Genomic DNA, 17,985 nt, shown 5'->3' on the forward strand with positions numbered 1-17,985 from the left:
AGTGAGCCCCGACCTAGCACAGGCTTGGGGGCTGGGATGCTTGACCTAGCTCACAAGCCCCAGAGTGGTGAGGTCCTTCATGCTCAGCAAACAGCCTGCTCCAACGATCTGTGCTAGTGTGTGTGTGTGTGTGTGGGGGCGGGGGGGTGCTGATTTGTGAAGTGTTGAGTGTATGGTGTAGATGTGTGATTTGTGTGGATGTGTGGTGTGTGTGTGTGTGTGTGGTATATGTGGTATGTGGCATGTATGTGGTATGTGTATGCAGAGTCTGAGTGTGAGTGGTGTGTGTATGTTGATATGTGTAGTGTGTGGTGATAGCGTGGGTGTATGTGGCGTATGTGTATGAAACAGATATTCCATAAAAATCTTCACTGCTTCTAGGTTGACTAGAAGCAAATTAAATACACATGAACACACATACAACAAATATTAACCTCAGGCAGTAAAAGGTGGTAAAGAAGTACACAGCTCCCCAGAGAAAAGTTCCTTCCAGGCTGGGAGATTGGCATGGCTGCCTTGAGGAATGCCGAGCCCTAAGGGATGCTAAGATTGCAGATGAGCAAAGAGGATGTAGGCAGAGAAGATGAGATGGGAGTAACATAACAAAGGTACAGAAACCGAGAAAGAACAATGCCCACTTAAGAGAACAGTGACACATTTACTTGGCCGGAGGATCAGGGACAGCCTTGAGTAGCAAAGGAATGTACTACCTCATCATCTTGTCTCCCCCAGAGAGAAAAGCACAAATTTATACTCAAATCTCGTATAGTCCTCCTCAAAAAACTTCCCCCACTTCTGAATATGGCCTTCTCAGAGAAAGTATGAAAGAAGAAACCAGACCCAGGCCACTGGCCACGAAACAAAACTCCCTTTGTTCAGCCCCAGTTGCCTCCTCAACCTCCCAAGGAGGACAGTTTCCTAAAACACTTAAGACAGAAAGCAGGCAGCCCAGCCCATCAGCTCACATGAGCACCAATGCACTCAGACACTCATTAAAAATCACTTGGCAGGCTCCACTCAGCAGCAGGGCAGCCTGTACCCAATCCGATGGCGTCCAGGTGTCCTTTGGACAGAAGGAAAAACATAGGGTGTCTCCATCCAACTATATCAGTGTGCTAAAGAAGGCTATGAAGTAAGGCATGGGGCCAGAGAAGCCCTTCACAGCATCACAGGTTGAACAAAAGGCAAGCTCTCTCTCCCCCATCCAGCCAGCACCCCAGCAGAACCTTCTCCAGCACAGAACCTTGAGCCCTGGCTGGGCAAGCTGGGCCCCAGTGCATGACCAGCTTAGCACCAACACTGTGAAGTGCTTTGTATTTTTACTGAAAATCCGCCTTAAATGCTCCATCTTCAAAAGCTAATCTTTCCAATTTTATGTAGGCTTATCTGTTTATTCCCCCTCAAAAGAAGGTAATAGAATCACCACTGGATGTCAGAGCAAAAATGGGGGGATTAAAATGAAAAACAGCTTTAGAAAGTGACAGCGCCATCCATTCAGGGAGTTAACATCCCCTCCAAAAGCCTTTGAAAGATCACAACATGAAATTCTGAATACAGAAAATTCCTCCTTTCAGTGGTGCAAACCTTGCAGGGTTTTTTGTTTTGTTTTGTTTTGTTTTTAATTTAATTGCATTCCAGGGTCCTGGACTTCTTGAGCTCCTACAGTCTCTTTGACTTTGGCTTGGGGCTCCTCCTTTTCCTCCGTTTTCCTCTGAAATATCCCCTACCTATTATCCAATCTATAATCACCCCACAGAAATAACCAGATTATATTGGGCGGAGTGGGGGCAGTGGGAAAGCCTTCACATCCACCCACTCCTCCCCACTGCAGACAGAAGTATGTGACTGTCAAGTCACGATAAAGAAGAGCAACTTACTGCAATCAACCCTTTAAAACTGACAAGGAGGAAGCGGCCACAGAATTTAGGCAACTATGAGATCAACCTGCACAGAACCCAGGTCCCTTTGAGTCCCGGGAACTGTGACAGCCATTGTGGGGCACACACCCTCACACAGAAGGTTGAGAAGTTCTCATTCCACGCAACGCCTTCAATTTTGGTCTTAAGTTGCTGACACACACCACCTTACCATCATTTTATGCCCACTTATTCTCCCCACTCATAAATGCAGACCAAGAATTTTCTCTGGGGACACGTCTTTCCTTTGACAGTTTACAATTTCAATACCTGACATTTAGCAAGTGCCTTACATTTTCCGAAAATGGATTAATCCCAAAGATAAAAAGGTCACTCTTGTAACCATTCCCTGAGATTTTAGATTTTAAATAGTGCATTTTGGGGGTTATTGTTACTTTGTATATTATTTGGTAATTTTCCAAAAACCCAGAGACTGATTGATATCCTCATGAGGCATCCTCTCTCTTATGCCTTGGGAAGGAGTCCCTGTCCACAGCTACTGGAGTGGGTAGGACTTAGGAAATGCATAGCCACAGCTTTTCTCAAACCTAGAAGGTTTAGAGTCTGAGGCCCCGTCAGAGAGGCAGACGAGGGGCTGGAGCAGGAGCATGGGGATGTGAGATGCGGGGTCGAGGGGCCAATGAGGCTCGGGCTCGGGGAGCAGTCCTGCTCTGTCCAGAAGAGGTGGCAAATAAACCTCGTGCTTCCTTTAACCTGTGCAGTCTCGGACGCACTTTGCTCCAGCAGAATGGTGAAAGTGAGTCAACACAACAGAAATGAGACCCCCCTCCCAGAGTCATGCCCCACACTGGTAATCGGTGTGAGCAGACATCAGAGCCTGAGGGTTTTAGCCTCGTGCCTTTGAAACCTCCTCTTCAATAGGAATGATTCATAAGCTAAACTGACTCTGCAGCCCAGTCTCAGTGATATTCCCAGGAGGGCACTGTAAATGAAAAAACCCAAGCTTAAAGGATTAAGGATTCATCTTACCCTGCTGCTTGGAAACTGAATCCCCCCCAACTTCCTCTGGATAGTTTCTTATAATAACCAGTTTCACCTCACCTCCCCCGACAGGTAGGCCCAGAATGATCTGACCCTGAAGGCCTTCTTGGAGTCCAGGGTAAAAAGCAGGGAAAGCAGAGGTATAGGGGCCAATCTGTCTGCAGATGTGCCTTGTCTGGAAGACCGCCTGGAGCCACAGAGCTCACAGCCACCCCATCAAGTGCCCACAGGGCAGACCAGGTGTCTAAGAGAATGAGGAGGAATGCTGAAGGTAAGGTCCTACTCCTGGTGTGGATTGTGTAGACTGGGGTGGATCAGAGAGCCCCGCCCTACACACAGGGGTCAGCCAGGGCCATCGCAGAGTATCATTTTAACAGATATTTTATCAAATCCCTCCTAGATGATGGCAGTTGCACACAAGAGACACGGGAATAAAAAGGTAAACAAGACAATGAAGACCCTGCTTTGGTGAAGCTTACCCTTAATATTATGGTGAAATTTTACCCAGTGTTGCTAGATCTTCTGAATTTTCAACCAAATTTGGACACTTAGAATTGTCTGAAATCATCTCATTTTAAACACTGCCTGAAATTAAAGAAAAACAAAACACCACTGTGCAGACCAAACAAAAATATGTCTGGGGGCTGAATCTGGTCCTCAAGCCGACTCCTTTCATCTCTGACCTACAGTTTTAGGGGTTTTTTCCTGAGAAGACTCGCCTTGCCGGAGGTCCTCCTTAGGGTGACTGATTTTCACACCACTGTTTGGCTTGTTGATGATTATTTTTAATAAAATTTAGTAGTATTATTTTGACAGAGCTATCAACAAAGGACTTTTTAAATATTGAATCCCTGAGATTTTATTACTCACTGTTATTTTAAAACTTCTCAAATATAACCATCCCCTTAACCATCTCTTGCCCAGTGGAAAAAAAAAAGCCACATGCACCTCAAATTTTGCTGGAAGCACCGGTTCCATTTAGTCTCAGACCCTGACATCATAGCGCACTGCAATCTTACCTCCATGGTGTGCGTTTTTCCTGATGAAGTCTGTCCATACGCAAAAATCGTCCCGTTATAACCTTCAAGGACATCTGCATGCAAGAAAAAAACAAATAAACTTAACCCATTACTTTGATCACATGCATATTTTTAAATTACATCTTCCACACGGCCTATCTCATTTTTTACACAACTGATGTTTCAACGCCATTCGCATCTGAAGTGGAATCATGAGATAAAAGCAGAAATGAGGGCCTCCACCACTCCACAAACAGAGAAGTGGATGCGCATTCCTACAGACTGTGTGACTGTAGAAGCAGGCAGACACACTTTCTCCCAGTAACGTCAAAAGTAGGGCAGGTATCAGGCAACATATTTTCCTTTTAGTAGAAAGATACTTGAGTTTTTCTCTAAGTTGATCTCTTGAGATCAGCCAGGGGGAAAATTATCCGTGCCCTAAGTCTCTGGAGTGAGGTGCAGAATAGAATTTCTTTCCTGAAGATCTGATTTGGGCCCAGGCAAGCTCCTTGGGGAGGTTTCTTGTGAAGGCCGCACCAGAGCCCCTTTACAAGGAGCTGGTCCAGAGCTGGGGGACAGGGCCCCACTCTGTAAACTGAGCCACACAGCGACAATCCAAGCAGCACAGGAACCCCTGGGGCCTGGACTCAGAGTTAATGCCTCTGTGCAGTCAGTGCCAGTGCTAGCAAGGCAGCGGCATGGGGACTTCTTTCAACACCCAGGGAGCAGGCTGGGCACAGCCCCTCACAGGGCAGGCTGGCTTCTGCCGGGACAGGTGAAGAGTGCGATAAAGGTTGCTTTGCACTGGAGATTATTTTTCAAAGCAGCAGAGGTGAATAGACTATACTGCGTACTTGTTTACCTCGACCCTCCTTCACCCACATAAACCTCCTGGAAGGGAAATGGTGCATAGTTAATATCCCCGACCCACCACCTCTACTTAGGAGGAGGAAGTCTTCATTCCTGACAGGACGGTGCGCGCAGGAAGAGGAGCCTCACATGGACGTGTCCCCTTTGAGGGCCATGGACCAAAAAAAAAATCCATGAGGCAATCAGCACCATCCATTTCAGGTCCTGGTTAGGTTGGTTTGGTTGTCTGGTTGGTTGGTTGGTTGGTTGGTTGTTCTCTCCGAATTGTATGATGCCAGTTAGTTTTTGTTGTTTTGTTGGATTCCCCCCAAAATTTTTAATATGCATTTTACTGATCTAAAGTTAATGAAGTCTGAACTGAGAACAGAAAAGAAAGAGGGATTTTCCTTCAGGAAACTAAAAAAAGAAAAATTAAGTGGCAGGATTTTTTTAAATCCTAGCAGCCCTCAAGAGGTTGTGTCAAGCTATACTGAGAGAGAATGTTCACACCTATCAGGCTTCTGGTAATGGTTTCCCTGGTAACGGGGAAAGCAAAAACTTGAAGACATGAGAGTCTTCTCAGAAAGAGTCTTTTTCTTTCTTTCCTTTTTTTTTTTGACAGCACATTTATTAAAGCTAGCGACAATGAAACAAGGATGGGCTGAGGGCAGAAGTAACGGGAGACTGGTGGGGCTGCTTCAGCTCCCTGGAAGTGCGGCAGGTAAGAAATGAGCCTCAGCAGGGCTGCTTTGGCTCACTGGACAGTCAGGGAAAAGGGGGCCTTGCGGACAGATTCAGGGGTTCAGCATGAGCTGCCACTGCCCATTGCTCCCCTGGCTGCAAGTCCCATGGGGACCCTTGGAATCTAGGAGATGCCTGCCCATGGGGGAAGGAAGGAGGAAAGGAAAGGCGCAGATATGCTCTCAGGAAGGAGAGCACATCCCGTCAGTTGTACTTTTATGATTCTATATTCAGGGCACAAACAACCCCAGGCAACTGACATTCCAGCCACAATCACAGCACTGCAGTTTCTATTTATTAGAAATTAAACATCTTTCCCACACTGAAAGGGCTTCCTTACCTTAGACCCCTGTGCAGGAAGCTCAGGTGTTAGAACAGGGGTAAGGAAGCCAAGGCCAAGGGTCTAGCTCCCTTTGCTCCTTGCAATGGGCCACTGGCCACCCTTCAAGTGCACAGGTACAAAGGAGGTGGCTCTGAACAATCTGCCACACCCTAAAGAGAACTCAGCTCAGAGTCTTGAGCCCTGCTGACAGAAAACCCGCACATGTTTCTTCCTCTGCCAAAAAGCAATGGGGCCAGGACACCTGAATTAGGCCTCCCTAGGCACCTCCAAGCCCAGTCCAACCCTCCACACCCACCCTCAGACTAAGCAGAATGCATAGTCCTACCAGCTCCTAGTCAGCCGTTGCTCTCCCAGCACCTGGGGGTTAAGGATAGGCACACAGACATGAACTTGTTGCAGAGTGGAGCTGAGGAGTACATGGAACTACAGTGATCCCTCACCTATTGCAGGAGTTACGTTCCAGAGACCCCCGAGATAGGTAGAAATCCACGAAATAGTGGTGTTATATTTATTTTATTATTTTATATATATATATTTAAGGCTTTATAAACCCTTCTCACCCTCCTATAAACCTTTCCCACTATCTTATTAACCTTTCCCACACTCTTATAAACACTTGATATGCTCTTCAACACTTTCTACACTCTTAAACCTACATAATTTTAACAACATACACAATTCTATATGGGTACTCACCAGCGAAGTATACAGTTGCCCCTCACTACATCGAGGTCCACTTACCGTGCCTTCACTGTTTCACAGGTTTAAACCCACGATACAGTGTATACAGAGGAGACTGTATACACTTAGGGAATCTGATTGCTTGATGCTACTATTTCAACATTGAGTGCAGTGTTAAACACAGAAACCCCACTTGGCCCTTAAGGTCTTTAAAACCATGTGATAATTAATTCATTGTTGAAGAAACTACCTTTAGTGTTCAAGGGTGAATGGAGCTGATGGCTGTCCTCTATCAAGTCAATTCTGAATTAGAAGATAGTTTTAAAACAAAAAAAAGCCCTCTGAACCCAGTATGCTCTATTTTCTCCCAAACTCTAGGTTTTGGGGGCTTTTGTTTGTTTATTCTAGGTGTGATGATTCATGGAGAAGCAGGGCAGGGCAGGGCAGGGCGGGGAGGGAGAGCAACACCAACAACTCATTGGGCATTGGGGGTCAGACCACTGAGACGGCAGGAGACAGAGGAAACTAGAGAACCCACCAAAGAAAGAGAAGGTGAGCAGACCTGTGCTGCGTGCCACACAGACCCACTCAGCCCCTGCCCCGACTCTAACAGAAACAGTCCACAAAAAGGCACTTCATCATGTTGAATGACAGCTCCTGGGCCCAAGGAAAGCATTTGTTCCAGGGTCTCAGCCACAACAAAACAGCTATTTCTACGTGCCAGCCGCAGAGCCCGGAACCAGCTGGGCCAGACAGAACCTTTCTTTGTGACAGGGTCTGGTGTGATGTGACCTCAGCTCGAACCACAGTGGCAGCACCTCACAAACACGGCACCCGTCCTTCCAGTGGCCAAGCAAACCCCAGATAGGAGGAGGGAGGAAGAGAGTGGGATACTTGAAAATACTTTTTGTCTCTTGCTGCATACTTTAGAAGCCAAGCTTTCTGTCCTGAGCTTTGCTAGTTCTGAGCCCAGGTCTTGCTAGAACAGAACAGTCTGATTGTCAAGTAAGTATTTGGGGAGGACACAGTCATACTACACGTCAATGCCCCTGAGGGGCTGTGACCCACCCCCAGCAGCTTTCCAGGTGAAATGGTGGCCTGTCAGGGGCACCACGGCCTCTGGCAATAGTGGCTGACAAGTCCACCCTGACTTGGAATCCTAAGGCTTTCACCAGTCAGCCAAAGGACTCAAGCAGGCCATACACAGAGAGTGCAGAGGCAATCCTGCTGAACAGCAGGGCCAGCCCCACAGGCTGGGCTAATGGTGACACCTTCAGAACTGAGATGCATCTCATTATGGGCAGACAGCCAGGGCCACCCCAAGGCTATAAAACTGCAATCCGTATTCTCTCTCCACTATCTTCTCCCACCCCCATTCCTATCCCTATCTTTTTGCAGCGCTTGGTTAATACTCCATACAGCTGACAGAGAAGAAACAACTCATAAAATAATTGTTATTAAATGCTCATTACAGGCCTACCAGAAAAGTGGGAGGAAGACAGCGCAGAAAGATCTAGGTAAGTCGGACAAATTCAGGCTCAAGTTCCAGCTCCACTACCCCTTCACTGACCTGGCCGAGTGGTTTCACCTCAAATTCCTATTTGGTACAATAATGCTAACACCCCATACAGCTGTAAAGATTTAAAATCTAATATCATATGTAAAGTGCATAAAGGGTGCCTGATAGATAACAGTAGGTAAGCAAATATATTTTTCCTTAAGAGTCATATATAGGATAATAATAAAATAGATCTGGTAATATCCTCAGCTTAAAAATCTTCAGTGGGTTTACACTGCCTGTAATATAATGCATGCCAATTTCAACCAAACTCTGATCCAGCCTAACTCTTTTTAAGTCTCATCCACCACGCACTCTGTTCCACTCTAAGTTGCCCAAATGCGCCACATAATTTCTGTCTTTATGCTTTTGCTTTTCCTATTCCTTCCACTTACACAGCCCTCCTAGCATCCTTCACACCCAACCCTTCCAAGAATTCTCCATTCCCTTCCACATCCACCAAAATCAGTATCAAGGGACTTTCTCCTGTGTTCCCATAGCATTTTGTACACACCCACCTAAAAACACACAGTATCCGTTTGTATGATTATTATGGATACATCTTGTATTTGAGAATATTTGAGTCTCTTATACTTAAAAATTCTTGCAGAGTCTTACATATCTTGGTGACTCCAGTCCCTAGCAGTGATCACCATATGGTAAATACTTATATATGTCACAAGGAACAAATGAGAGAAACAACCAAATGAGTGAAGCTGAAAGAAATTAGATCTGGAAAACAAGAAAGCCACCTTCTCTAGCAGTGGATAGTCTACATCTAGTTAATTTGGAAGGCAAATGCCCAGAGTGACTTCTGAGGTCTGGGACTCTGTTATTCTACTTCAGCAATAGAATAGAGTGATCATGGTTTTTAATTCCTAGGTGTTTATAGGAACCCCCTATTTACCATGCTGGTAGTCACAAACCCCATAACCTCTTCTGGAAGAAATGGAAGAGAATTCTACGTATTCTTTCAGACAACATTTTGAAAAACACACACCAAGTAAAGATGAGAGTGTGGGAGAGGCCAGGACTCTACAACCAAATGTTTGAAACATTTTTTTTAGAAACCCAATGAAGTTGAAGAGAATGAAAAACAAAGAGAGAATAAAGAGACACAGTTAAAAGGAGTCTTCCTGATCTCAAAAACATTAAGGGTTTGGATACACTTAAAAGGAAAGTTCACCAGTCCACCACTCCTCCATATTTTCATGAATCACGGAGACTGTGGTGACCTTCACAAGCCAATTCCTGGCTTGTGATTCAATTCTCAGTCCCTAGAGAAAAGGCTGCCCAGTACCACCTTCCATTTCTGACTAAAACAGGGCTTGTCGTCATGGCAAGAGAGACCTCAGCGGTACCTGATAATCTATCCCAAGGCATTCTTTCTTAGACACCCACCTGTGTCTGACCTTGCTGATGCAGACACACGCCACTACTTCCCGTCACACTAGCCTCAGTGGATATTTTAGAAAGTTAAATCAGGTCTTCATCATCCCTCTCTCAACGTCCTTTCAAGGGAGACTAAGGAACTCTTTCCTGTTACAGAATGGGTTTGTTTATGTAACATTTATGGTGCCTGAAAATGTGTTTATTTTATCATGTCAGAGCCTAATTTGATTCTCACCGGTGTTCTTTGTGGCTCACCAGATGCTGGGTCCCACGTTCCCTGCAGTCAGGGCATGTCTCCCTGAGAGCTCCCCAGGGGCGGCTGGGGCCTGACGTTTCACACAGCAGGAAAACCCAAACACTGGAGGGACACAGAGTTCTCTAGTAAATGGAGACTCAAAGATTATTATTAGTGTTTGTTAATCACAGGACTCCTTTTAATTAGAGATGGAGTTTCTCTATCTCTAATTACAATGTCAGCTTAGGGAGGGACTGTATTGAGATGGCTCCCCTGCTTAGCCCAGCATGCGGGAAATACTCTTTGGTTCTGATAATGAAGGGGAGAGATAAGGAAGGAAATTTTGGCTCACATGTGATTAATCTTACTTTAATAAAAACATGAAAGGGTCAGATAATAGAGGGGAAGAAGGGCTGGCTGGGAGAAAACTAGAGCTACCTGCTCCAAAATGAGAAAGGAAACGTGTTTAGATAGGAAAAGAAACCAAGGAGTAGAAGAGAAGACAAACATCGCCACCAGTTACAGGTCCATACTATTAATTCAAAAAGAGCTCAAATTCAGGCATATTTTTTCCTTTTAGTTTTTCTATAATAATCTTACTGTGAAGACCTTCAACATTAACTGATGTCTGCAACAAGAATGTGAGTAACCACACACCTCAGCAAGGAACATTTCGTACTGGCAGAGTCTCCCACGCAGGTATCCAGGGTCAGAATTAATCTAACAGATATACCCAGGACCAATTTTCATGAATTTCAAAGCATTAGGTTAGTCATCTCAGCTTCTAAAAATAAGCACATCTAACATGTCAAGGTGTTTTTTTAATTTTGTTTTTATTTTTTGCTCTTTAAATCCAGAGCTACCTATAAAGGTGGCAGCACCAAGACACTTGAAAGCACAGTTGCAAAAGCATTCACATTTGAAAGCAGGGATTTAATGATGAAAAGCAAAGTAGCAGGAGATGCCCCTCGGCTATGTGCAGATGGTGAGCTCGGCAAGGCAAGCTCCAACCTGCCCTTGATTTGAAAGGGTACGGGAGGGTGACTTGTCAATTGCTTCATCTACCTGCTGTGATTGTGACACAAATCATTCAGGGCCAAGGCCAGTCCCTGAGGAAAGGACAGATCGCCAAGATACAAATGCAGGCGGCAGGCTACCTATCCGGAGGAACAAATGTGTAGCAACAAATGTCGGGATCTGGGTGGGAAGGCTGCAAGCAGGTGAGATGGAAGTCTAATCGAGGAATGCCGGGTAGCAAACACAGTTCGATAACCAGCAAGGTAATGGGATTTTATGATGCGGTAGAGAATTTCTTGAGGCACAAGAATTTTCCCCATTTAAAGCTTCTTTCTGAAGGGGCAGAGGCACAAAATAAATCAACCGAAAATGTACAATTAGAGCATCAGGTATATATATTTTTCTTTTTGAAGGAAAAAGGAAGTCCTTTACCTACAGTACTATTTTAAAATCATTACAGAAAAAGTGTGAACATAGCTTACCTTGCTTTGAAGCTCCTAGATGATAAAATAGCTCTGCCAAAAAGGTGGCAAAAGAACTAAAAGAACCTTCTTGGAGAGGAGGAATAGAGAGGTTAAATAACTTGCCTGACATCACAGCAAATCAGGGCCAGAGCTCAAGCTATAATTTGGTGTTTCCAATTAGCAGGCCTCTGCTTACAGTCAAAGCACATTGCTTCTCAGGCTGCAAATATCACTTAATGTTTTCAATTACTCTGAAAGGCCCAGGCAGAAATAAAGAAATAACACTTACCTTTGACAATTTGCTTTGCACACGCACTGTAAACCTGCTCTTGGGTCGTGCTGGGGGGCAGCACTCTATCGAAGACATATGGTTTCCCTTGCTGAAAAGAAAAAAAAGAAAACAAAAGAAAAAGGGAAAAAAAACACATGAAAATTTTAGGAATGAAAAGCACTAATATTAGTGGTTAGCAACAGGCACTAAATCATCCACCCTATTCTTTCAGGCAGTTCTTTACTAAGACTAGCAAACTTTTACAGAGTGAACCATATACACATTGTGTTTACATGTGTTTTATGTTGATATTCTGAGACAAGAAAGAAAAAGCGTGCTTTTTTAAATGTGAACCATACTTTTTCTGATGAAAAATAGATTGTCAGGTCATTTACTCATTTGAACTAACACTGATCTATTGAGAGCTTAGACTGAACCAGGCACTAGACTAGATGCTGCCCACATCAGAAAACAGTCCTGCCCGTGTAAAGCACTCAGTCAAGTGTAGCAGATAGCTAATAAGCAAGAAAGCAGCCACAGAGGAAAATGCAAAACGCCTAACTATAAAATACTGGGGCAGAATGACACATGATGATACATAGACAGGTCACACCAGAACTCGCTGAAGACGCACCAGTTAAGCACATCTTTCAAGGATCAGAAAGACCGGGGCACAGGAAGAACTGTGGAAGAGCATTCCAGAGAGTGGAGCAGATAGGAGGGGCCTGAAGGTGGTCGGTACAGGAGGAAAGCTGGAGCCGGTTCAAGCAGGGCACAGCTAGCCAAGGTTACGTGCTGGATCGTACTCAAAGGGAAGACACGACCAGACTTTAAAAAGCTGCTCTTCTTAGCAAGACATTATCGCTCTGTGTCCCAAAGAATTCTAGTGATTTCTTCACTTGCATAAGTGGTATCTTAACTGGGTTGAGGTTTCTGAGACAAAGGAAGCCCTTCCTTACACTTAATCAAGTGATTTCCAAGTGTGGGGTCTTGGGGTTTTGTTTCACTCTGGACCCTGAGATTCAAGAACATAACTGTCAGAGGGGACTGGGAGGAGCACCACAGAGCAATATCTGAGCCCTGGCGCCCAATCGCTCAATGTCCGCCAAGGAGTTATTGGTCATTTACACGCCAGGCACAGTGCTGACCACTAAGGAAATGGGGTGGGTAAGACAGACACAACCTCTCCCTGGGAGAACCCCCATAATAGCACCTTTTCCACACCAATGCCACTCACAGCCTGACCCACCCAGGCGGCCCTTCAACTTTATTTTCCCCAAGTGGCCAAGGGGAGAGCAGGAAAAGAGAAGGGAGAAAAGAGGAGTCCTGTGCCTCCTACACAGGGCTCCAGACAATAGGAACCTCCCAAGGCCAGTCTGACACCTCAAGAAGATAACAGCTTGTGAGGGACCCAGAGACAAGGCTTGTTATATCCTATAAACTTCACACAAAACCAAGCACAAAGCTGTCAGACTGGCTTAACATTTTACTTATTCGTGACGAGGGCAGAGCTGCACACAGGTGAAGTCCTGTGCACTAGGCATCATGCTTGAGCTTCCGTCCTTGAAAACAGGGTTGAGCCAACCAGGTAAATAAGCTACATCCAGTTTGCAGTATCTTATTTCAAACTGGAGAAAAAATGAGAGTGTTTCCAGGTACCATAAAATTCTGCTTTTATACACAGCAGTGGGAGTGATTCTGGTAAAATTATGGAAAGGGATCATTTCCCAACATTTTATTCCCAGCAAATCTCATTCAGTTAGTGAACCAAGCATTTGGTGGAATAACCAAGAGATTATTCCTCACCACCATCTATTGCAAACTACCAGCCCAATACATTCTTGTTAGCTTTCTCTATTTGTAAAACTCAAGTAAATGCAGCAGGGTAGAAGGTAAGACTAAAACGTTCACAGAGTTTGCCTAAGTACCTGCCATCCACTGAAACTTCTGGAAAGAAAATGCAGCTTTGCTTAATTTAAAATAAATCCATTATTTCTCCAAACTTGATTAGAATTACTAAAATAAACCATCCTGTTTACAGCATGACCCTGCTTTGTGTTTTACAGAAAATGCACTTAATATGGCAGGAAAAATGACTTATTACATTATAGTATACAGTACAAAAAGATAGGACCCCCCCCAATATTGCCTTTAGACGTAAAATGTTTATTGGAGTGTATTATACTTTCACTTGAAGAGAGGAGAAGGCAAGAAATCTCTACTCAGTAAATGTCATTTACCAAATGACAGATAATACAACAATTTTCCATAAGCTAAAGATTACCCCCAACAGAAGCTGCCTTTAAGAAAAGATAAAATTTAGAAAACAAGACTTATCTTACCAGATTAGCACATGAAGTAGTTAAAATATAAGCATATTTATGTGTCTTTTTGTGCATGCACCAAGTTGGCTACAGTCTTTTATTTTAGATGAACCTTAGAGCCTTGGAATTAGAATTTAGCTAATATTATTTTCAAAGAACTGCTTATGGCATCACCGGGCCAGCTGTATATACAAATGCTATTAAACAATACCACCAGCAAAGATTACTCTTTGGTGCTTTGGTGATGATCTAAAAGTCTGCCCTGACTAGTGTGGCTCAGTGGATCGAGTGCTGGCCTGTGAACCAGAGTTGTTGGTTCGATTCCCAGTCAGGGCACATGTCTGGGTTTTGGTGCAAGTCCCCGGTGGGTGGCACACAAGAGGCAACCACACATTGATATTTCTCTCCCCCTCTATCTACCTCCCTTCTTCTCTATAAATAAATAAATAAATAAATAAATAAATAAATAAATAAATAGTAGAATCTTTAAACGTCTCACAAATCCTGTCTGAGACTTAAGCAAAGACCAGACAAGGTCTTGTCTCCCAGACAAGACTCCATGTCTGACCCCACTGTGGCTGTGGGCTTCTGTGGGCTGGTGCTGGGCTCACTCATTCTGGCTGTCATTAAGTTTGTAGCCACAAAATGAACTTTTGAGATTATGTTTGAATACAGGTGCTGGATACTAACACTTGACACTGAATGATGAGGTCACCATTTACTCCTTCTGGAGACACTTTCCTTTCCAGCCACCTACTCAGCACAGGGTTTTCTCTGACCTCTGGCTACTCTCTATCAGAGTCCTTTGCTGGTGACTCTTCCAGACTTTTAATTGATGGTGTGTCCTACATTCAGGTCTCAGCCTCCTCTCCGCCTACACTGTTGACCTTCACATAGTTTAAATGAACCCTTCTGCCTTCATATCCACCTAGGCTCCAGATTCGTGTACTCCATCACCTGCTGGACATTTTTCACTTGGATGTCCATTAGCCATCTCAAACTTTTTTTTTTCATAACCAAAAAGCGCTGGCCAGTGTGGCTCAGTTGGTTGGAGCATCATCCCACAACTGAAATGTTGCGGGTTCCATCTCTGGTCCACGAGTGCATGATCCCCGGTCTGGGCACGTACAGGGGGCAACCAATCGATGTTTTTTATTCACATTGATGTTTCTCTCTCCCTTCCTGTCTCTCTAAAATCAATAGGAAAAAAATGTCCTTGGGTGAGGATAAAAGAATTTTTTTAACTTAACAAAAAGGAACCAGCAAGCCCTCTATATCTAAGAACTGCACCATCAATCACCCAGTTACTCAGACTGAAATCATTCAGTAGATTCCGTATACCCCATATCTAAAATATGTCTTAAATTCTATCACATCTCACCATCTATACCACGCACTCTTAGTCCAAGCCACCAGTGTTTCTCACCTGAACAATCACAATAGCCTCCTCACTGGTCTTCCTTCCTCCACTCTTGCTCCTAGCAATCCAACTTCCACTGAAGAGTCACAAGGAGCTTTCCAGAGCTGTCAATCAGATGGCAGTATGTCCTCCCTTAAGCTCTGCTAGCTCCTATTATACCAGACCCTCTTCACCCTCAGCTCCTTGCATGCCCTTCCATCTCACCACAGTGCAGCCCGCTGGACCTCCTCCTACCCCATGCTTGCTCCTTGGAGACTTTGCTCTTAACTCTTCCTCCCCTTTAGAATCCTCTCACTGCGGATCTTCACTCAGCTGCTCTTTGTCACCCTTGAGATGTCAATTCTAATGTCTCTCCCGCTGAGGGCCTCCAGGACCCTCCCTGAAGCCCACCCTGGCATCATGCTACTGTCACATTACCCTATTAGGTGGGCTCCATAGCAATTAGTATGGGACTTATTTTCAACCAATTAAATGAACCACTACAGCTAAAGCATTTAACCAGCTAAGTAGGACAAGCCACAGAAAGCCGAGACCTGATTACGTGCGGCAGACCTGCTGCAATTCACAAAGGGAGCCGGGACAGGGCTTCGTCCATAGGCACCGCACCTGAGAACGCCGGGGCCCGGCTTTGCCGCGGAAGCCTCCACGGGAGCAGGGCTAACTGCAGGCGAGCATGGTAAATAAATAACTTACCACATACAAAATATAACAGCAGATGGTTCTTACATTTTTAGAGTTAAAAATTTTTTTAAAAATCACACATCCAGAATTCCTATCGGGTTGTTGGGAGCAAAGTGCCTGTGCATCATATGGCCTGCCTATTAACGCGTCTGACCCGCCACCCAACCACTGCCCCCGCCAGACGGAGAGGGACGGGAGGCCCACTTAAAGGGCTACAGGATGGGCACCAGGAGGGGTGTTAAGGAAACTGAAAGTAATTTTCACCAAGGAGAGATCATCAATAAGTAATCTAATAATATCTAATCTTTAAGACCAACCAAGGGTTGTGGCCAAAAGGAGCCAATGATTTAAGTGACTTTTCTTCCATCTTTATTAAGAAAGAAACAGAAAAAATGACTTAAATGTTCACAGCAATATTTAAACTCACTGTGTGAAATTAGCTTTAAATACTGAGGAGTATTAGGAAGAGAAACCGATTACTGAGAAAAGTCACTAATCCTCTACCCCACGTGTTTGTGTGACTTCATTCCTAAAAGTATAGGAAACAAGCTCTTTCAGCCTCTGCTGACCACCAACTGTCCACCAACACCATCACCAACCACTATGAGGCCAAACCATTTAATATTTTATCTCATTTAATTTTTACAGTAACTCTGTGAGGTGGGTACTATTATTCCCATTTCACACACTGGAAAACTAAGGCACAGTCACATTATCAGCTCTGTTGCCTTGGGAAAATAACTTTGAGGTTCTAGTTTCAAGTGTTCTTTTAGGGGGGGTCACTATTACATTTCTCCCCTCTTTGCCCCCCTCCAACCTGCCCCCCCACCCCCAGCCTATGGGCTATACATATATGCATACATGTTCTTTGACTAATTTCTTCCAGTCTCCCTCCCCTCTGAGATCTGTCAGTCTGTTCTATGTATCTATGCCTCGGTTTTATTTTGTTTATCAGTTTATTTTGTTCGTTACATTCCACATATGAGTGAGATCATATGGTATTTGTCTTTCTCTGACTGACTGACTTTGCTTAGCATAATAATGAAAGATCTATTCATGCTGTTGCAAAGGATAAGAGCTCCTTCTTTCTTATAGCCACATAGTATTCCATTGTGTCACTGTGCCACATATTTTTTATCCACTCATCTGCTGATGGACAAGTAGGCTATTTCCAGATCTTGACTATTGCAATCAAGTGTTCTTTCCTTAAAGTGTACCATTTTCCTAAGCAGTGTAAGCTTTATTGGAAAAGTAAGATACATACAAAACAGCAGATGCTAAGACTAATAAGAAAGATTGAAGTAAGTGATTAATGAGGTAAAAAAGACAGACACCCTACTAGCCTGCACAGTGGTCAGGAAAGTGTTAACCATGATGAAGGTGGGGCTGACATGAAACCAGTGAGGAAAGAAGGGTTTAAGTTTAGGGAAGGAGGGCCAGGATGGGGGGGGGGGGGGGCGGGGGAGGTATGCAGATGGCAAGACTTCCTTGCCACAGAAAGAATTAAAAACAGGCAAAAAAGCCAATCAGAGGCTAGGAAGAGACAGATGCAAAACTTGCTATGAAAAGCTGAAGTTATTAAGAAAGATTCTAGAATTTTTCAGAGCCAACATTTCCTTCAAAGCCATCCCAAGCCAACATTATGTTTTACAAGTAAACAAACAAGATCTGAAGTGGTTAGATGGTTTGCAAAGGCACCCAGTCAGGGCGGTCGGCAGCAGATCTGGGCCTACTACCATCCTGACCTCCTGGCGCCCGTCTAGTGTTCCCAAAGTTCTGGCTGTGGAATCAATTGCTCTCGCCGAACATCAAGGAAACAAGCATGAGCCTCTGGTCCCTTTTTCCCCCTGCTTTCTTCCCAATCAATTCTAAATTATTTCCCATATATAAGTGATTAGTTCAATGAACAAAGGGCCATGGCTATGAGGGCTGGAGTAGCACAGCTGGGGAATTAGAACCCCACCCCCTTAAAGTGTATGAACTTCAGAATCAGCCAGTCCAACCTCCTCTCAATGCACCTCCCACCTCCATGGCCTGACAAGGGACGGTGAGCCTGCTCAAAACTCAACAAG

At 44.5% G+C, this 17,985-nt stretch overlaps 1 protein-coding gene across 1 annotated transcript in view; it reads right to left on the minus strand.

The window, feature by feature from the left end:
* Positions 1 to 17,985, minus strand: part of KIF5C (kinesin family member 5C) — a 149,652-nt gene that overhangs the window by 89,582 nt on the left and 42,085 nt on the right. The window contains exons 2-3 of the mRNA XM_045861229.1: positions 11,507 to 11,597; positions 3,938 to 4,011 (exon numbers count right to left, since the gene is read on the minus strand). Of these exons, the coding sequence (XP_045717185.1) occupies positions 3,938 to 4,011; positions 11,507 to 11,597 (165 nt within the window). The remainder of the gene's footprint in view (positions 1 to 3,937; positions 4,012 to 11,506; positions 11,598 to 17,985) is intronic.

This window comes from Phyllostomus hastatus, unplaced genomic scaffold, assembly GCF_019186645.2.
Source record: "Phyllostomus hastatus isolate PE091 unplaced genomic scaffold, TTU_PhHast_1.1 phas_contig_1, whole genome shotgun sequence".
Lineage (NCBI taxonomy): Eukaryota > Metazoa > Chordata > Mammalia > Chiroptera > Phyllostomidae > Phyllostomus > Phyllostomus hastatus.